The sequence below is a fragment of the Tenrec ecaudatus genome, chromosome 16 (assembly GCF_050624435.1).
Source record: "Tenrec ecaudatus isolate mTenEca1 chromosome 16, mTenEca1.hap1, whole genome shotgun sequence".
NCBI lineage: Eukaryota > Metazoa > Chordata > Mammalia > Afrosoricida > Tenrecidae > Tenrec > Tenrec ecaudatus.
The window spans coordinates 98,189,170-98,210,559 of record NC_134545.1 but is presented as its reverse complement, the minus strand read 5'-3'; the positions used below and the strand labels follow the sequence as shown (position 1 = coordinate 98,210,559).

The 21,390-nt window shown below is 53.8% G+C and overlaps 1 protein-coding gene across 1 annotated transcript in view; it reads left to right on the top strand.

The window, feature by feature from the left end:
• The first annotated feature begins 12,027 nt into the window (after nt 1-12,027).
• Nucleotides 12,028-21,390, top strand: part of AFAP1L2 (actin filament associated protein 1 like 2) — a 106,581-nt gene continuing 97,218 nt past the window's right edge. Inside the window, exon 1 of the mRNA XM_075533400.1 lies at nt 12,028-12,094. Coding sequence (XP_075389515.1) covers nt 12,079-12,094 — 16 coding nt within the window. The 5' untranslated portion in view covers nt 12,028-12,078. The remainder of the gene's footprint in view (nt 12,095-21,390) is intronic.

The following is a 21,390-nucleotide window of genomic DNA, read 5'->3' as shown; positions in this document are numbered from 1 at the left end:
CCATCTATCCATCCATTCATCCATCCACATATCCCTCCCATCCATCCATCCATCCATCCATCCATCCATCCATCCATCCATCCACCTACCCATCCAACCAAGCATCCATCCCCTCCGTCCATCCATCCATCCATCCATCCATCCATCCATCCATCCATCCATCCATCCATCCACCTACCCATCCATCCAAGCATCCATCCCCTCCATCCCATCCATCCATCCATCCATACACATCCATCCATCTGCCCATCCACCACCCACCCACATTTCCATCTATCCCATCCATTCATCTATCTATCCACATATCCATCTAACCATCCATCCACCCACCCACCCACCCATCTATCCATCTCTCCATCCTATAATATGTGTGTTCAGTGAGCAGCCTGGTGCCCAGGGCTCTAGGAGGCTGTTTTTTGAGAATAACAGGTGCAGGGAGGGGCCTTAGCAGCTGGGGCAGCATTTCCATTATAGAGAAGACATCCCCCACACTGGGTTCAACCTCAGCACAGTGGCTGTTGTTGGAAGAGCCTAGATTGGGAATCAGGAGACTGGGAGTCCAGCCCCAGCCCTGCTCTGGGCTGGTTATGCAACTTCTAGAAGTTATATTGTTCTGTGTCTCAGCACCTCTGTGATAGTTACATAATCTGTTGTCAATTTGAGACTGCAAAGTGAAGGGGTGGAGTTTAGCCTGTCTATCGGGTCACAGCTTGATGACTTCATTTGGAGGCTCTAAGGAGATAAATAGCTCACTGGAGTGGGACACACACTCACTCCCCATGAGACATTGCTGATGGCAAGCCTGATGGAGCTAAGCTGATGCACCCAGAGTCCTGGAGGACCCACGTGGAGACCCATGCCCCCACTGAGATACTTCTACCGCCACTGGATCCACAAGACTTTCCACCCACTGGCCTGTGATCTTCCAGCATTCCGCATCATTGCATGTGTTTCATGAATCTGAAGAGGAATTTATGGATTGGTATCGGGCATATGGGCTTATACTGGCCTTATGGATTTAATCTGGACTGGGCTGGGATGTTTTCTTAATATTCCATTGTTCTTGTATATGAAACACTTTCTTATACACATATGAGTGTGTATGAATTTGTTTCTCTAGTTTACCCACACTAACACAACCTCTGTCTGCCATCTTGAAAATAAGGTAACAGAAATACACAGGCACTTTTAAAGAAGGGAAACATGCTCTGAGTCTACAGGTAAGCGAATGGGAAGATGGAAGCCGCCCTCCACTCCACTCCTGCCCCACAGGGACTGCATACATAACAGCCTCCCCTACCCCCACCCCATGGTATAATTCTCATATCTCCCACCCTCTTCCTTTTAGAATCTAATATTTAGATGCTAATAAAATCTTGTTCCTGTAAATTTGGTCCATTCCCTAAAGTACTTTCTTCCCTGATGTTCACTCCTTCCAATCAATGACTTTCAGGGGGAAAACCTATTTCAAATTCCATCCCATCCATCCATGTAACTACTGGAAGAGAAGTCTAAGGAGAGAGTGCAGTTGGCATTGCGAGTCAGCTGCCCTTACGAGAGGGAACGCATCCTGGATTGCCCACGTGGGGCCCGTCTAGTTGCACGGTCTTCCTAAGTGGGAGGTTGGACAGAGAGACTTGGTGAGAGGAAAAACTGGACCAGCCACTGCTGGTGTCAAGTTGCAGGAAGAGACACAAGTCAAGGCATGCAAGGACTTGTAGGAGCTGGAAAAGACAAGGAAATAGGTTCTCCCGGGGAGCTTCCAGAAGGAACTCAGCCTGGCCAACCCCTTTGAGCACCATGAGGCCTATATTGGACTTCTAAACTACAGAATTATGATAAATATGTATTGTTTAAGCCAACAACTCCAACAACGGCCCACCTAGGAGAAAGAAGCAGCAGCTGCCAAACACATGAACCAGCAGCGTGGTGTGGCTGGCACCCAGTCAGAAGAGAACCAGAAACAGCTCAGCAAGGTCACCTGGAGTGGTTTGACGGGACTGAGCTGTTCTCAGGGATTGACCCCCAGGAAGCACTCCACACCAGCTCAATGGGAACCCAGCTGAGGGAAGGGCCTGCTACAGAGAAGCAGTGGACCATGGCGAGTGGCTTTGGGCTGCCACAAGGTCTGTGGGTCAACCACTAACCTATAAACCAACCTAAAACCCAACACTGAAGTTTCCCATCCTGACTGGATCCCAAGGAAGCCTGCTCACAAGGATTTTCTGCTCTAGCGAGAGAGGAGACCTGGAAGATCTGGCCTTTGTTCTGGGCTATTACATGTTCAGCTGGATCATGGGCAAAATGTATGACTGGGCTGTGTGGGGGAGCCCACGGAACAGATTCTGGGCAGGGCATGGTCTCTGCAGAGAAAGGCATTCCATTCCGGGAGGGCAAGAGGCCTGCTCTGCTGACAGATCGGCTCTTCTTCAAAGCCGCCTTGTCTGGAGCCTGGGAGGAACCTGGGAAGCAGTCAGTTCTGGTTTGTCCGCATTTCTGCCTGGGCCTCATCTGAGAAATGAGGATCTCAGTTGGCCAGGGGGAGAATCGGCAAAGTAAAACAAAAAGCCAAGGACCTGGATCTGCGAATCTAGCTACCCTTCAGTATGACGTACTCGTATTAAATAGATTGAGGGGGTTTGTGGAGAGAGCCTATGCTGGGATTCTGGGTCTGGGCTTGGGTGCCCAGCACTGCCACCTCCCAGGGGCCCTTGGCAAACACTGGCACCTCTCTAGGTTCCTACATCCTTAGCACCAGACCACACGACTGGATTCCAAACCATTTCCAAAGATAGTACTTCCGTGGGTTGGAAGTCACAGCAGCAAATGGGTAACCGAGGGCCTGGAGGGGCATCACACAGAAGTGCTGGTTGGAGAGGAGAGGGGCAGGGAGCAAAGAAAGAGAGCAGGAGGTTGCATCTGTCTGCCGGGCTGTCGTATAACAAGCACGCTCAGAGCGACCCTAGCCTGGACACCTTTACAGGAGCAAATAGCTCTCATCCTTCTCCCACAAAGCAGTCGGTGGGGGTGAACCACCGACTTTGCAGCTCGCAGTCCAAACCTTCGTTGCTAGTACCACTGGGACGGGTGCCTTCGGCTGGGTCACGTTGTTGCTAGGAGCCATCGAGGCCGTTTCTGACTCAGAGAGACCCTTTGCGTAACAGAAGGCAACACTGCCTGGTCCCGCACCATTGTTAGCTGGTTACAACCCCTCGTTGCTCCAGGTCACTAAGGGTCCTCTTTGTCACCGGCCTTCTCCTTGACCCAGCATGACTGTCCTCTTCCAGGAACGGATCCACCCTGATAGCTTGTCGATGAGATGAAGCCTTGGGACCGTCACGTCTAAGGAGCATGCTGGCTGTACTTCTGCCGACACGGATTTCGTTGTTCTTTTGGCAATCCGCGCTACTCTCCTCCCCAGCACCATCATCCGCATGCATCCGTTTTTCCGGGGTCCGCCTGATGCGTGATCCAACTTTCCTATGCAGCTGAGGCGGCCGAGAATACCACAGCTTGCGCTGTGGATTGTCTGTCCTCACTGGGAAGATTACAGAAGACGCTGAGCCTTGGACTCACTTGGGAGTCGGAGCGTTGTCCTTGTTATGAGCCAGGAGTGGAGTGTGAGGACATGGGGACAGTGAGAAAGCCAGGGAGGGAGGGGGAGTCCTGTCTCTTGTGGCTACTAATGGCGATAAGGGGGAACCTGGAGGGTGGGGAGTCAGTCACACAACCCTCCAAAGGGCTTTCTGGGATGGGAAAGGAAAGGGTGGCGGCCCAGCTGGCACTTGAGAGCCATAGAAGGTGGTGCCACCAGTGCATAGGAGTCTGGAAGCCAGCAGGCCGGCCCATCTCTGAGCTGAGAGACTCCGGTGGGTCCAGAACAGGTCAGAGAAAGAGAGGTTGAAAGGAAGCCGGGGTTCTGGTGCAAACGGAGCCAGTGTGTTCCTTCTGAGAATCACAGATTTCTAGTGTGAAATGAGGGGTGCTGGCCGTGTCTGGGGAGGGCTGGAGGGAAGTCTACCTCAGGGCTGGATGCTGCTGTTCACAATTCTAGCTTCTGCCCCAGGAGGTCATTCACTGAGCACAAGGACCACCGTCCTACAGGAGCCAGGAGCTGAGCACACCAAGCACCTGGAGTAGCATCCGTTCCTCACAGGATAAACCGACAGGGATGCGTAGACTACACACATCCGCCTCTGCCTCGATGGCAGTCCCTGCAACCAGGCTCCCATTCACAGGGTTCTCTTGCATCCTCGTATGCCCCAGCTCACCTCTTGGAAGGAAAGTGCTTTCCTCTCTCCTGGGATTCACTACGGATCAGACAGCCAAGTCTATGTACTGAATAGCAAGGGCAGAGAGCCAGTTAGGGAAGGAGCAATAAAAAGCAGGTAATGATGGTTAAAAGGCCCCTGGGTAGCAGTGGCGTAGTGGGTATGTGGTGGGCGGCTAAACTGCAAGGTTAGCAGTTTGAAACCACCAGCTGCTCTGCTGGAGAAAGATGGGGCTTTCTATTCCCATAAAGACTTACAGGCTCAGAGTCTCACATGGGCAATTCTGCCCTGTCCGATGGGCTTGTTGTGAGCTGGCATTGACCGAATGGCAATGGTTTGGGGGTATAGGCAGTGGGCCCTGTGGGGGCCACTATGGACTTGCTGGCTTCAGAAAACAGCCCTTCTTCCTGTACCCCTCTGACACAGACTTCTGAATTTCCTCAAAGGCAGGCATCTCTTCCAAAGCACGTGTTGCATTTTGTGCCCCGTACACCTGTGAGCAGCTAGGGAGGCAATGGGGGGCGGTTCTAAGAGCGCACACCCAGCTGAAGTGGAACGCCACAGCCTTTCTTTCCCGGCACTGCCGGGAGGGCTTACCCTGACCGTCTTTCTTTATTCGTTTTAAAAATCGTGTGATTGGCATATACTTCCCTTCTACAATGTAGTCCTTCACTCGTCGTAAGAAGCATTGTGCAATCACCACGATTGAGTCCAGAGTCTTTTCTTCTCATTCTCATTGGTGTGAGCTCCCCATTTGCCTCCATCCTCCTCTGCCAGGCCCCTCGGCACCTACTGGTCAATCCTGTTGCTATCTGGATAGACCTACCCACCTGGATTTAATATATAGAAACTTTTACAAAACATACACAGAGAGAAAACAAGCCAAAACCAAACCAAAACAAAAACCAACCACCACCACCACCTCAAAACCCAACATTGGAAAAATAAACCCTAAAAACAGCAATGACTAGTCAAAACCTCAATCAAAACGCAGAAAATATTAAAAACGGGAACAACTTTAAAATGGGTCAAAAGGAGATGAAATGAGAAGGAATTCCATTTGAACCTAACTTCACTCTCTAAAATTGTCTTCACAATGCCCTCTGAACATAATCACTAGGTTAAAAAGCCCATCGTAAAGCATGTATGCCACCCCAGGATTGTATCCACCAATTAATTTCAAAAGAAACAAAAACCCCACTGCCGTTGAGCTGGTCCCTACTCATAGTGCTCTTTGGGGACAGGGCGGAAGCGTGCCCTAGGATTTCTGAGACTGTGATCTGGATGAGAGCAGACAGCCTCGTCGGTCTCTTGGAGAGCAGCTGGGGGATTTGAACCTCCAACCTTGTAGTTAGTAGCTCAATGTTTAGCCCACTGCACCGTCAGGGCTCCAGTCAAGTTAGTCTTTAATCATTGATTTCTTGGGTATTTTTAGAGCAGGTTCACCAGACCTCATCTCTGGTTGCTCCTAAGTGTCACGTGCCCTTAAACATCCCCTGGGGAACTTTAAAAATCCCCAGGCTAGAGATTGTATTTCACTAGTCAGAGACAGGCTGGGCCTCGGGGTTGGCTTCCTTGCAGCCAGGTGCAAGAAACACTTGGCCCAGTCCAAGCATCTCACAGTTTGACATCTGGGTCAACTGGAGCCCAGGGGTCTCAAAGTTGGAAGCAGGGCTATGAACCAGTTTATTCTAGTTCCACCCCCTGCGGAGAACTTCTTTCCTACCTGAGATAGGCTGAGTCCCAGTCTACATTACAACAAGACCTAGAGTGAGGTGTAACCTGGAGGACGGCGGAGGCTTACCTGACCGGGGTGTTTTCAGGTGCCTCGTATGCAGGTGAAAGTTGGACACTGAATAATAGCGACTTCAGATGAAGTGATACACGTGAATTATGGTGCAAGGAAGGAGTACTTGTGGTAGTTATATAATCTGTTGTCAATTTGAGACTTACGAGTGAAGGGGTGGAGTTTAGCCTGTCAGTCAAGTTGCAGCTTGATGACCTCATTTGGAGGCGCAAAGAAGATAAGCAGCTCTCTGAAGGTAGGACCCACACTCACTCCCTGCGAGACATTGCAGGCAGCCAGAGCTTCAGTGGAGTTGGAGAAGCCACGTGGAAAGCCACGCCAGTGCTGAGAAGCTTACACCACCACTGGATCCACCCACTAGCCTGTGATCTTCCTGCATTCAGTGTCATTGCATATATGACGTGAGTCTGAAGAGGACTTTATAGATTGGTATCAGACATATGGGCTAATGTCAGTCTTATGGACTTGATCTGGACTGGGCTGGGACATCTTCTCAATATTCAACTGCTCTTACATATAAAGTTCTTTCTTTTTGTAAAAAATAATTTTATTAGGAGCTCATGCAATTCTTATCACAATCCATACATACATCAATTGTGTAAAGCACATTTGTGCATTCATTGCCTTCATCATTCTCAAAACATTTGCTCTCCACTTAAGCCCTTGGCATCAGCTCCTCATTTTTACCCCTCACTCCTCACTCCCCCCTTCCTCATGAACCCTTGATAATTTATTATTTTGTCATATCTTGCACTGTCTGATGTCTCCCCTCACCTAATTTTCTGTTGTCCGTCCCCAAGGGAGGAGGTTATATGTAGATCCTTGTGATAAGTTTCCCCTTTCCACCCCACCCTCTCTCCACCCTCCTGGTGTTGCAACTCTTACCACTGGTCCTGAAGGGATCATCTGCCCTAGGTTCCCTGTGTTTCCAGTTCCTATCTGTATCAGTGTACATCCTCTGGTCTAGTCAGATTTGTAAGGTAGAATTGGGATCATGATAGTGGGGGGCATTTAGGAACTAGAGGAAAGTTGTATGTTTCATCGTTGAGAAAGCTCTTTCTTATACATGTATGAGTGTCGCTCTGGGTTTCTCTGGTCTACCCGGACTAAAACAGTGCTGAGAGTATGGCTCACTGCCAGAAAAGCAAACACATCGGTGTCTTAGAAGAAGTCATCAGAATGCTCCTTAGAAGGGAGAACGGGGAGCCTTCACCTCGCCTGCCTACTTTGGACCTATTATCAGGAGAGACCAGTGCCTGAGCAGGGACATGGAAAGTCAGCGAGGAAGAGGCAGAGCCTCATTTGATGGGTTGGGGTGTGGCTGCCATGCGGCACTCCGACATCACAATTGTGAGGTGCCGCAGGTCCGGGCAGTGTTATATTGCAACAGACTTTAAAGTACCTGGAACAGCAACAATAGAAAATCAGTCACCTGGAAATCTTGTTAAGAAGTAGATTCTGATTCTGTCCCTGGGAGGTGAAAGGCAGTGACTTCTCAATGGGGTCAGTTTAAGGCCCTGATTGGAACACCCAGGGGAGGAAGAAGTCTCCCTCCAAGGCCAAGGGGTCCTTGTCACCAGCACCTCCCTCTCTGGGTGAGGCAAGAGTTTTGTGTGCACGCCACAGGCACCGGACCAGGCTACACCATCACAGGGGCTTAATTCACCCTTTCGACGGCTAGGTTCAAACGCCGCCTTCTCCATGAAGTCCTTCCTCCTGCTTCCTCCCTCTCCGTTCTCTCTAGGTTGAGTATTTGGAACCAGCAAAGCCACTGATGTGGGTTTTCCTCTGCACAAAACCCCAAGAGGGGCCAGGAATGGAACATCCATTTATTCATCCAACAGGTGCTACTGAGCACCTACTTTGTGCTAGATAAAACAGTGGGGGCAGAGAGTTCACATAAGATGACATAAGAGGTCTTTTGTGTGAGGGAGATCCAAAGGTGGGACTAACTCTCAGTAGGGGTGGAGGATGGGTCTGTGGCAGGGGGAGAGGTGGGAATGAGGGGGGCTTCTCTGAGGAAGTGACTTTGAAAGTGGGATGAGTGCTGTCCTTGTTAACGACTACAGTGCTAACCCCAGGGCATGGCGACTGTATGTACAATGAAATGGCATTCTACCTGGTCCCATGCTGTCCCCCGGTAGGTCTCAACGATGGAACTGGTGTGATCTATAAGGATTTTTTTCCTAGGATGACTCTTTGGAGGAAGATTACCAGGTCTTTCTTCCTAGTCTTTCTTAGTCTGGTAGCTCTACTAGACTCCATTCAGCATCATACCCCCACACAAGCCTCCGCCGACACACACAGCTGGTTGCTGTACAAGATGGGCAACCTCAGGAAATGCGTTGGCATGGCTGGTGCTGTGTGTGGGTCACTATTCGTGGTAGTAACTCGACAGCGGCTCACAGCAGCAGCTGGGATTGTCCGATGATTACCAGGCGCCGTTTGCTAAGAAACTGCCTTCTCCTGGCATCCCGTTCACATTGCCTCGGCTGCTGAGAGTTGCTTTAATTATCTGTAGAAAACAGGCCCTTCCGGTGCCCGCCTCCCTCCATCACCTAGGCATCCCAAGGGACACCAGAGCCCTCCTCCTTAGAGGTGCTCCCTGGGAAACACCCACTAACCCGGCTCCCCATTGGCTTGCCTGCGGGGGTTGCTGAGTGTGATTTCCAGAGGGTCCTGCAGCAGCATTTCTGACCCTCAGGATCTGGGGTCGGCTCAATGGAGAGCACTCAGAGTAGAGAAAGAACCGGGAAGCTGAACATGCCATCCCCACGGCCGGAGACCTGGTGGATTTGAATCCCCACCTTGCTGGGGAAGTTGCAAGGCAATGAAAGACCAGGGTTTCAAGCAGGCAGCTCTGGGAGACCCTGAACCAATTGTGGGGCCGAGCTGGGTGAAGCCTAAGGTCCCTATAGTGCTTCAGAGTAGCGCAGGCAGCTGGGGCTGCAGTCTTAGCAAGGACAGCGCAGTCTCATTTCAAATTCACTCTTCATACTCGGGTGATAGATTTGTGTTTGCCCTGAGACGCTGGGATCTGCCAAGGCTCCGACGATAAGCTGGAGAGGCTTTAGGAAAGAGGTCATTCAAAGGGTTGGAGCCAGAGGGGAGAGGGAGCAGGCAGCACAGAGATGGAGCCCTGCCCCGGCCTGCAGGGAGTGACTGCGGTTCTTGAAAGAGCTTTGAGCCAGCTACCTGAGGCTTTGCTGGGGAAAGCGGTGCCCAGACGGAGGCGTGGGAAAGGCTGAGCTGATCAAGCGTGGTATTTGGAGTCAGAAACCCTGGTCTTTGAGTCCTCCTGAGAGAGATGTCTTCACTCTGGGCATGTCACTTCTCTGGAGAGGCACCCCTGCAGAGTGAAGCCCCTGTGCCTTCTCACCTGGCTGGTTGAGCTGGACAGCAGGGCTGGGATAGTCCAGAGTGATCCGTGAGCAGAGACCTGAAGCTTGTTCTAAAACAGGGAACAGAACACTTGGATCCTTTGTGAGACTGGACAGCCCCCTGGGAGTTGTCTCCAGACACAGGGGGGTCATAGCAGAGAATGGGGGGCGGGGGCAGTGCTGGGACATCTGCAAGATGAAGAGTGGGAAGGAGGCAGGAAGAGAAGGTCGAAAGCACACAATGTGTGTCCTTCCACCCATCTATTTTCCAGTCTGGCATGCATGAAGGCTACTTTTGGTCCTTGGGTTCCCCAAGCACCCAACCCTTTGATTCTGGCTCATGGAGACTCCGTGTGTTACAGACTAGAATTGTGCCCAGTAGCCTTTTCTTGGCACGGAGCCCTGGTGTCCCCATAGGGTAAGTGTTGGGCTGCTAAGGGCAAGGTCAGTGGTTCAAACCTGCCAGCGGACTGACGTGATGGCAGTGGTTTTGGGACTCTTGGTGGAAGCGGGTCACTAGCTCTTTCCTCCACGATGGTTGGGTTTGAATCTTCAATCTCCAGCTCAACCCGGCCCGTGCGATTCTTGCCACAAGGACAACCTACACTTTTTCTTCCCCAAGTTGGTAGATCCAGTTTCTGCTCCTTGAACCCTCACAGGCCCTGCCTCCAGGGGGCGTGGTTGTGATTGTGGAATGACAGGGAAAGGCTGCTGACCAAAAAGAGCTGGGCTGTACTCCTACTGTCTCTCCCCAACTCCCCCGCCTTTGCCCACTTCCCTGTCTCTGCCTCAAGGTGGTTGTCCTTTCCTTCTTGTTTGTCCCCACGCACCTCCAGGAGCCCCGTGCAGGTGGGACCCTGTTTACCTGCTCCTGCACATAACACTTTCTCCCTAGCAGGGCTTCAGGAAATACCAAGGATGGATTGCCTGCAGGGACGGTGGCACTGTCCTCCCAGTCACCCAACTTGTAAGAAACTGCGAGGTCATCCCCATCCCGTCTCTTCTTCATGCCCTAGGCTCAGCCAGTGACCCTTGTCAAGGAACTTCCTGAATAGTTCTGTCACGGTCCTGGCCTCATGTGTCCCAGTTACTCCTGCCCAGTTGACCTCTCACCTAGCTGGGCCAAAGGCCTCCTGCGGTACACCCTCTCCTCTGCTTCCCAGTGTACCCACCCCACTGAATGGGCGCCTGACCCATCTCCAGCCTCTCCATCAACACTGAACTGATACATAGCCCTGCATTTGCGCCCACCGACTCGACCTCTTCTGGCTCCTCCTCCTTTGAAATCGAATTCAGCTCTCGCTTGCTGAGGAGTCCATGCTGACTCACAGTGACCCTATAGAACAGGATAGAGCTGCCCCTCTAGGTTTCTAAAGTGGACGCTTTGCAGGGTCTCGCCACCATCATTTCTGAGCAGACTTGCAAGTTTTTTTCCAAACTAGTTCAGTGCCTCTCCTCTGGGTTTCCCAGAATCCTTCATGCTTTGCCTTCCTGGCACACCCCTAGCTATGTGCTGGTTCCGTGTTGTTCACCTGTGCAACCCGGCTCTCCTGCGCCGGTGCTTTTGGAGAAGGAGATAGACCTCTTTCTAGGGTCTGCTCTGCTCTTTACTAGCAGGTGGCTTTGTTGAACCCCTGTCAGACCCTAAGCACCAAGCTAGTGCGGAAACAAAGGCACCGCTTGCCAGTCTTACACCCACCCGCCCCCCCCCTCCCCGCACCCCAGAGGCCGGCGGGGCGGGACCAGGGCCCGGGCGCCTCTGTCCTAGTTAACTGTTCTTACTTACTACTTAAAAAAAAAAAATGACTTCTAAGCCTGCGGGGAAATGGGGAGGGCACTAGAGGTAAATCTGCCCCAAGGAAGCGTTCTGAAGTCCTTTAGAAAACAAGCCGCCGCCCCTCCCCCCTCCTTCCCCGAAAAGTTCCTTCAAGGAAGTTGGAGAGACTTGAAGAAATGAGGAACCCCATTTAAGCCAGGTTTGAGCTTTTCGAGTAAAAACCCCAGTTTAAGCACAGGCCCGTGTGTCCGTACGGGGAAGGGGGTCCATGAAGAACCCTGGGCCCCCCGTGGAGGGGCAGGTGGCAGGCATTTCAGCCCTCCAGGGGAGTCCGGGCGCCGCGTGCGGAATAAGCAGGGCGCAGGTGGAGGGCCGGTTGAAATTGCCACCCACGTTCAAACTTGAGATTGACAGCAGCTGGCCCAGGTGCAGGAGGCGGGAGCGGTCTCCAGCCCGTGCGGTGGGCCCGCAGCTCTCGCAGCGGACCACGAGCTCCGAGAGGTCCACCCGGGCCCTCCTCTCCGTGCAAGCCGCCCCGCGCCTGGGGAGGTCTCCGGCTCGCTCCCCGCCGCCTTGTGGACCCGGGCCGGACCGTGGGGGCCGGCGGGCGTCGCGGGCCAGGGCGCGCAGGGCAGCGCCGCCTGGCCGGGCGCGGCGTTCCTGGCGGGGCGGGGCCGGGGTCCGAGGCCCCGGCGCGGCGCGGCGCTGGGGGGCCGGGCGGCCGCAGCGGGAGGTCCGGCCGCGAGCGTGACCTCACGGGGAGGGGCCAGCGCGGCAGACTGGGCGCGGAGCCCGGCGGGAGCGCAGCCGAGCCCCGAGAGGAGCAGCGCTCGCCGCGGCCCGATGGAGCGCTACAAAGGTGAGGCGCCGCCAGGCCCGGGGCCCCGGGAGGGTGGCACTGCGGGATGTGGGGGGACGGAGCCGGCTGCCCCTGCCCAGCCAGTGGGAAGAGGGATGACCGAAGGCCAGGTCGGTGGGGCGCTGTGTTTTAGGGACCATCTGGGCGCCGCGGGCGGGGCGGCTCACCTGCTGGAGGTGAGAGGGGCACCTGGCGCCCCCACCCCCACCTCCGGGCCGAAAAAGCTCCACTGTGGGAGCTGGGCCGTGGCGCTGGGGTAAAGTGTGAGCCCTTGGGAGTTCTCGCCCGGGCGTTAGCCGGGGGCTCGGGGGCTTCCTGTGGACCTCAGGCTAGAGCCCTGCGGGGACAGGTCTGGCGGTAGGCGTGCAGGTCCTTGGAGGCTTGGCTTAGCCACGCTGACCGTCCGGCAGCGGAGCGCCCTTCCCTGCAGCCCCCAGCAGAGCGGGGCGCCCCGGTGCCGGCAGGTGGAGCGCCGCGGCCGGCGTTGCAGGCGCTGATGGTTTAGGGTTTGACCAGCTCCGGGCTAGTGGCCAAACCCTGGTGGCGGAGCTGACCAGCCTGGGGGTGCCCGGTGCCCAGTTGAGCCCGTGCTCAGGCTCTTGGGCTGAAGTCTGGCAGTGCAGATCTGTCCCTTAAAGGGGACGCTGCGGGCGCCCCACTCCCCTTTGAGAAAGTCTGTGTTTTCTTTCGCTGGGCTTGTCTCTGCCGCATCTGCCCCGGGAATACTATCTAGATACAGATATTGGCAGCACCCCCCCTCCACACACACACACACAAGCTTCCACCCCAACACGTCTGCGGGAAACACTGAAATTGTGTCCGCTTCCAGGCATCTGAACCCATCTTAAGTGTTCAGCATGTCCGTGCTCCTTGGACCATTTAACCAACTGCCAAAACTCTGTCTTGGGCGCTCAAATATCCTCTTTCCTGGAGGAGACCGTTTAAACAAACAAAAACAAATAAGCCTGTGATTGCGGGACTGGGGCGGGGTGTCGCCTGGGTCCTGCTGGAGGCACGGTTCATTTTCATTCCTCCAATTTGGTGAAAGGTTACTTTGGGTGAAAATAGTCCCTAGCGTCTAAAAGAAACTTTTGCTGAAAAGAGGGCGTTTGCGGACTGGGTGGGTGGATGGGAAGCGTGGGATTGGGCAGCGGGGGTAGGGTGGGGGGCGGTGAGGCGGGAATGGAAGGGAGAGACAGCAGTGGGGAGAATGCCCTGAAGTCAGCAAAGGGCCTGACATAGGCAGTGTTGTCCACCCTGATCATCCCCGCTGGTGATGTTCTAGCAGCTGCTCAGTAGCGCCCCTAGCTAGTGACGCGGGCGCGTGCTAGACCCTCGCTCTCTGTGCGGGCATCCTATCAGCAAAGGCTTCGCTTCCCAGGGGCTCTGCTTCCGGATGCTTTCTCCTGCCTGACCCAGCGCGCGAGGCCGGCTCTAGCCCCCAAACTAGTTGCGTGGTGACTGAATCACTGCCTGTTTTGTCTGCATCGGCAGATTGCTGACGGGCTCCCAAACAGAAAAGCTCGACAGCGTTCGCCTCTAAGGCCAAGAGCAGGAGAGCCAGCCAGGGGACAGGGTTAAAGGGGTTGGCAACCTTCCGTTTCTTTCTGGGAACTCTCCGTGTTGTCTCACACATTTCTGCTGTCGGCCCCAGCCCTACTGGGATCACAGTCAGTTTGACTGGATGTGCCCCTCTGTTTTCTCTCTGACTCTTAAAGCCTCGGACGGCAGCCTGCTTCTCCCTCCCCAACCCTGGTCCTTCTGCCCTTTGGGACGGTCCCTCTTGGGGAATTCAGGCCTCAAGCTTTCCCTGACCGGAAGTATTGGCCTCTGGGTCCCGTCCAGCTCTGCCCTGGAGTGGGAAGTTGAGGGCGTGTAGCTCAGAGGTTAAAGGTCCGGATCACTGGCTACTTGCTACAATCAGGATATTAATCTTTATGAGCCTAGGCCGAAGAGAGCCTTTGGGATCTGCGTTCCAAGTGCCCAGTGGTTATCAGAAGGCTTTTGTTTTAATAGCTTTTTGGCTTGACCCGTAACTGGAAAAGGGATGCTTGGTGGATAGTGTTCTCTGGGGAGTTTCAAAGTGTCCCACCCTCACAAAGGATCTAAGACCTAGCTTGGTGCCAGCTGTGAAGGAAGCCGGGTAATTTCCCATGTGGAGTGTCTGTGTTTGGTAATGCTTACCTGCCTCAGCATTTTGCCATAAATCAGGCACAGGGAGGAGTGGATAGGCTTGAGAAGGTTCTAGAGCCAGGGGATGTCCGTGGCTCTTTCGGTACACACACGTGGCTCTGAAGTACGATGGAAAGTTTTTAAAGGATATTCTTCAGACAGCGGGATTTCACGTATGTAAAAAGGTATTCGTGGCTCTTGAATACTCTTTAAATGGTGGTGCGGGACCAGGTTCAGCTCTTTGGTCTCAAAAGTTTGCTGACCTCTGGTTTAGATGACCGAGAACTGACTGGAGCCCCACGGACTTTGGCACGGAGGGCAATCTCCATCTCACATCACTGTCTTGTCCCCGACTGGCGTTTGTGTGACTCGTGTTTTTGTTCAGCTGTGGATTTTGGAGATGTCCCCCCTGGGGATGTGAAAGTTCTCTCTGAGAAGCAGGTGAGCGATGCTTCCACCACTCCTTGGACTGAAGAGTTGGTCTCTAAAGTTCTGCATGCTCAGCCAATCTAAGTTCTCCAGTTAACAGGTGAAACGCTGCGGACACCGAGAGAGTCCTCCCGCTCGGCTAAGGGAAACGAACAGCATTTGTTGGCTTTGACGGTACCTGAAGAATCAATGCAGTGGCTAGGTATAATGACTTTAAGGGGAGAAAGCGAGGTTTAGCTGGGCTTTCAAAACAGGTTCAAACTGTTAAGGAGATAATTCTTATTTGGAACACTTGGATCCATTAGATACCTCATTCTGTGCATGTAGATTTTTTCCATCTTCCGGCTCCCTTCCGACCAGGTAGGTAGAAGGACTCCTCCTCACCTCCAGCTTCCTCCCAAGGTCTGTTCTGATTTGTGACTTTCACAAAGCAGGTGATGCAGTAGAAACGATCCATCTGTGTTGGCCGCTGCTTGTTACGAAATGTGCCCCGAAGGTACTTTATCCTCCCCAGGTTTGGGCTGAGCTCCCAGTGTTCCTTAGGGCGTAAAGAGGCGTCTGGAGCAGACATCTGTTGGCCTGTCACCCGTGTCTCCAGCAGCAGTTACAGCCTTTCTTCCACATCTCCCCCAGGCCATTCTGCTAGCCTCTCCACAGGCCAGGCTCAAGCAGACACAGGGGCTTGGTGAGGAGGGGGGTCCAGATGCGCCCAGCGAAAAGGAGTTTTTATGAGAGTTGTCATTAAAAACAAAATCACCACATTTCACGTGAGACTCTCTGTAGTGTTATCCTTATAAAACAGACTGTGTCAGATCCTACAGGGTTTTTAGGTTGGGGTCTTGAAAATACTCCACCCTTGGGTGTTTACATATTTATGACTTGGATGGGGCAGGCTGAGCCGGCTGGTCATGAGCCATTGGCTGAGTTCACACCATGTGGTCAGAATGCTGTTTGCTACCGCTCCGCTCCTTCCAGCTGGGGAGAGTGTCCGGAGCCAAATGGGACTGCCCTCGTCTCCGGGACTGTACTTGGAAGGGCCACTCAGAAGCTTCCTGACGTTGCCTCATGTTTGGATCCAAATCGGCACTGTTGAGACACTCACTTTTAATTTGGATCCGAGGACATAACGGGGTCGGAATTCTTTTCATGGGTTCCTTTGCATCTCAAGTGTGACCCCTTTGTGTCCCAGGAGATGGGCTGTGAAGAATCAAACCAGAAGAACTATTCGGTTGCTTGCATGAGAATCCTGAGGTCTGTGAGCAGGAACCCCCAAAAGCTCCACACCCACTTCCCTTGAGTCCCCTCAGACTCTGAGCTACTCTGTATGACAGGGGTCCACGGCCGTCAGTCCTCACGGGAGTGGATGCCTGCGATGGTCTCATCTCTCTCCTGCAGAAGAAGCGGGTGCCTTCAGACCCACCACTCTTGGGGTTTGCAGCCCAATGCTTAAGCCACTGTGCCACCTCGTAGCCAGGGGAGGTCTAAAAAATAACTGATTGAGAGAAGGGCAGATTACCAGTGTTTAGCTCACCCCCAAGGACCATCTGGATAGGCCATTTGTCCATCACTGCGAGTCGGATGGGCCTCATGGCAGTGAGCTGGAGGAGCTTGGAGTTCTTCCTCATGTGGAAGCTATGCTCCCCCCAAGTCGCTCTGATGTAATCCGTGTGAGGTGAGTGAGCCCGGGCCACTGGGCTCCCCGAGAGCTCTCAATCTGCAGCCCAAATGGCCAACCCGTTTCCCCAAAGGTGTTACTGTCTCCAGAGAATGAATGACTGTACTCACAGTCCTCACCTGGGCAGCTAAACCCAGGTGAGATGTGAATGAGAAACTCACTCCACACTCAAATGCAACGGCCGTAACCCGATCTTGTAAGGCCTACAGGAATCTGATGTAATGCACCAGAGGTGATTATAGGCTTTTAAAGGCCATGGGAACGCTGTTGCGAAGCCAGCTCAGACAGGATGCTATAAAACCCTAAACTGGAGGCTTGCTCCCTGCTGCACTCAACCCTGAACTCTCACGACTTGAAACTGTGGTGGGGAAGCCCTTGGCACCAAGCCCGCGCCTTGGCAACGAAATGGGTTTGGGCAGAAATATTGAGAGGCCAGCTGGCACAGGGGGGCTGGAAAGCCAGGCCGGGGCAGAGAAATTCTGCTTTGAGCTCCTCCCCTCTTTTGAGAGGTGGGCAGCCCTGAGAACTGGCCTGACTCCAAGGACAATTAAAGGACCAAGGGGTGGGGCTGCAAAGCTTTGGAAGCTGTGCCAGTTTTCCTCCGAATCCCTTCAATGATGGGAAATGTTTCTCCAAAGACTTCCGGCTTGAGAGAAGGGAGCTTCTTCCCAGACACCCAGGGAGGAAGCCTGTCTTTCGTCCAGAGCCCAGGCGGACACATGGCAAGCAGTCAGGGTGTCACGAACAAAAGAGTGACTTGGGAGCCAGGGACCTAACTGGGTTTCCCTTTGGAGGATCCACTCACCTCTCCAGACCTCCTGGCCCCTATCTAATGTCACAGCACTGCTGTAACCGAATGCCACACACGAGGTAACTCAAATTCCCCCTCGCAAAGATTTCTTTCCCAGGTCTGAAGGCTCAGAAACCCGGCATCTGGGTGTTTGCGGGGCTCTGGTTCTCTGTAACCTGTAGGGAAAATCCACTCTCCCTGACTGCCAGCTGTGGGTGGGCCCACGTGGTCCTTGGATTTGGGCTGCACCCCTCTGCTGCCTGCTTCTGTCCTCACATGGCTCTTTGCTCCTGGGGAGCGTTTCTATGTGTCCAAGGACAGTAGTAATTGGATGTGCGGGCCCACTGTAATCTGGAATGATGCCCTCTTCATTTACCCAGTGACATCTGCAAAGACCCAATCTCCAAGATACCTGGAATTGCTCACCTGTCTGAAGGGACAGAGCACTTCCGCCAACCCCGGGCCCATCTAGAAAGCCACCCTCCTCCTCCCCCCCGACCTTCTCCAAACTCCCGTGGTCACATACTCCTCTCTGGTCACTGAGGAATCTTCAGAGGGGAGGAGGCGTCTCCAGAGGGGAGAGAGAGTTGAGGGAGGGAATGTGGGAGGGTAGCCTAACGGAGGTCGGTTTAGGGTTGTGATTTTTATAAATAAAACCAGTTTCCTGTTGCGGGTTGGACAGCAACAGAGGAGTGGGAGTGAGTGCCATGGGCCATGTGAAGAATCTGAGTCTCAAGGACTTGTGTGTGAAAGGGCCTCCTAAGACGGGGGGGGGGGGGGGGTTGCACCAGGGCCCCCTCTGAACCACAGTGGGTGATGAGCTCCCGTTCTAGAGGTGGTCAACCAAGGTGCGGAGAGAGAACACAGCCGAGGAAGTTCACCACGGGCTGCAGGGTCCCTGGGGCTGAGTTTCTGAAGGGCAGGTGCCTGTCCTGATAACAGCCGGAAGTCTTTATCAACAAGTGCTCAAGCATTTTCAGACTCGTCCCCTTCTTATCAGTGTCTCTTCCAAGTGGCTTCATAAAATGGCTCCTCTTCCGTGAACGTGTTCTCGTGGCATAGCGGTTACCAGTTGGGCTGCTAACCACAAGGTCGGCGGATCAAAACCACCAGCTGCTTTGCAGGAGAAAGATGAGGCTCTCTCGACTCTCACCGGAGTCAGAATTGACTCCACGGTGGTGTGTGAGTGAGTGATCTTTGCACAGAGCCATCCTTGACTTCCATGTTCCCATCGTACATTGGGGTTCGCCCTCTGATGTCTGCACACTAAACCGTGCTTGTCATTTTGACTCCTGGTGACCTGCACCACAGTGTTGGTTTGTTTCTGTGCTCTGATCTTAGTGAAAGCAAATTTCCAGGCCTGTCTTCTGCAGCACTCCTGGGTGGGTCCAAACTGGCAACCTTTAGATTCATAGTCAAGTCCACACTATGGGGACCACTTAGGGGAGATAGTGGGCACCCAACAAATAAGAGGGAGTTTTTAAAAGTTGGTGGGAAAATCTTAAAATTCCTTTTTTTCCACAAACTTTTGGAAACACACCCCATGTACTTGTTGCATTAAAGGTACTTTGTCTTCTCATCGGCGCCCTGGAGTAGCGGGCTACCGGGTGGGCTGTAACTACAAGATCAGTAGTTCAAAATCACCAGCCTCTCCACAGACGGGAGACAAGACTTTCTATTCCTGAAAGGATTTTCAGTCTGTTGTCTTGCTGGGTTGCTATGGGTTAGAATGGACTCAGTGGCTGGGACTTTGTTCTTACAATGACATGCTGAGCCCCCTAGAGCCCGGACTTGACCTTTCTCCAAGTCTCCTCTGTCCCCAGCACCTGGTGCCCCTGAGACAAGTGAATGAACGAATGAATGAGTTCCAAGCAAAGGAAGCATACGCTCTCCCACACACTGGCCCCAAAGGACAGGCCAGCTTCACAAAGTGGCAGGGTCAGAGTCTGGAAGTGGGGCTGAAAACCCCCTGTGACCCTCCTGGGCATCGAGCCTTGTCTCTGTCTGTTCCAGCCCCGAGCTGTTGCTGTCTGGTGGTGCAGAGAAGGATCCTGCAGGTTTCTGCCTGTGAGTATGAGGTGGCCCGCAGCTCGCCGCGCTCAGGGCAGAGGGACAAGGACGCCGACCTGACCACTCAGGGGCTCAGCATTCTAATCTGGTCTTTGCCGCTAACTTGCTGTGCGACCTTGGGCAGGTCAATTAACGCTTCTGGGCCTTGCTTCCTCCTCTGGCAACGTGAGGATAATGACTACTAGTACTAACCTACCTGCCTGCCTCCCAGGCCACCTGGTGGGATGCCTCCGAAGGGTGACAGGTAACTCCTGTGAGAAGAGGTGATGAGTGAGTCGGGGCAGCAGGTGCCTGGAAAGCTCTGATGTGGTTGCACAACACCAGTCTTCACTTGGGCACTGCCCATGGCCATTCCCTGCCTACCCAAGCCCTCTGAATGTGATCTGGAAGGAACTAGACTCCTCTGTAAACCTGGTGTGTGAAGCCACATCCCGTCCCACCTGCCTTTTCTTTGATGCATGAATACATTTCATAGGTGAGGCCTTTACAAGAAATTTTTAGTCAATTTCCCCCTTTTCCCCTGAATAAACTTCCATCAAAGATGCTCTTGAACTTCTTGGCCAACGAGGAGGGGGACCAATAAGATACTGCAGCCGGTTCAAAGAAGCAGAGCCGAGTTAGGTGGTGGGGTGGGGGAATAAGACGCTCTGAATTGGAGTTGCAGATAGGTGCACACTGGATACATCGGCAGGCAGAGATGACCATGCCCTCTCCTAACCAGTGCCTCTGCGTTTCCGTGGACACGATTAGCTTCCGTTAGCGATGGTCAGTTCTGCATGTGAAGCAGTCGGAGGCTGGAGAGATGATGAGCGGAAAGGCCTTTACTGATTTTCCACTATGGCTCCCAAGGGTGGTTAGTCAGAACACAGGTTGCCCAAACTCCTCCTTGGTGGGGGAGAGAACGTGACCCCACAACGTGGCCTGGCACACAATTGGAGGGTGGCCAGGCCAGGTCTGTGCCGCATCTCTGTGGCAGGGTGGGGTCGGGCTGGGAGCTGACTCCACAGAAGCCCTGCTTTGCAGCTCTCTAAACAGACCCCCCAAGTGCTTTCTGCTGGCTGCAGCCCTGGAACCCCTCCCAGGACTTCAAAGTCAGCTGCAGGCCTGGTGGAGCCTGGAGACTGGGCAGGACAGCAGGGCTGCCCAGCCCCCACTCTGTTCAGCCCTACTGCTGATTAAACTAGGAAAGGATAGAGTTAGGTCAGCCCAGAGCCGGCAGCCTGCCAGCAGAGTAAGAACCTGAGCAGGTATGTGTGCCCTCCTGCCCTCCTCAGGTAGCTCTCTCAGGTAGGGGACCAGCTGCCCCGGTTTGCCTGGCACCTGCCTGTCCTTGGCACTGAGAACCCTTCTTCACAGGATAGTCCAAGTCCTGGGCAGTGGAAGCTAGCTAGTGGCTTTCTCTGTGCCCAGGCCTCGGCTTAGTAAAGGTCCCCGAGAGCAAGACAGTTGCTTCTAAAATACCACGACAAGGTCTGTTAGCTGCTGTCGGTGGTGACTCGTGACCCTGTGCACAAGGGGAGGAAGCACCTCAAGGTCCTGTGCCGACCTTGAGATGGGCTGTGGGCCAGACTGGGTTCTGATGGAGTGATTTTCAGGAGGCAGCTGCAGCCTGGCCTGCCTTCTCTCCGCCCTAATCTGCCTTAGCCTGAGAGCGCTGCTGTGACCCATTCAGCATCCTCGCAGTATGAGAACAGATGGGTGGTGGGTGGGGAGAGCCAAGCCCAGGCCCCTGTGTGGAAAGGGGGAATTCAACCACTGAGCCCCCAGCGATGACCGTGACCCTGTCATTCGACGTTTTTAAAGGCTGCCCATCTATAACCAGTGACACACCCGCCAGTCCTCAAAAGCCACCTACTGCAATGTGGTAGAGACGTGACTGTCCAGCAGTCGGGAAAGGGACCATGTCCCTCCTTGCTGGGCTCCGGGCAGGGGGACTGGCAGGTAGGGGGCAACTACAAAGGGGAGCGAGGGGAATTCCTGCAGTGATAGAGCTGCCCCACAGCCTGATGGTGACGGGGCAGGGGCGGTGGGGGGGGGGGGAGGAGCTGTGTGTGTTGCTTGAAACTCACAGTGCTGTGCCCTCGAGGCAAGTTTCTGCTGCATCTAAAGGACACGGCCTGGAAGCTGCCAAGAGCAAAACAAAAAACAGAAACCCCAGAA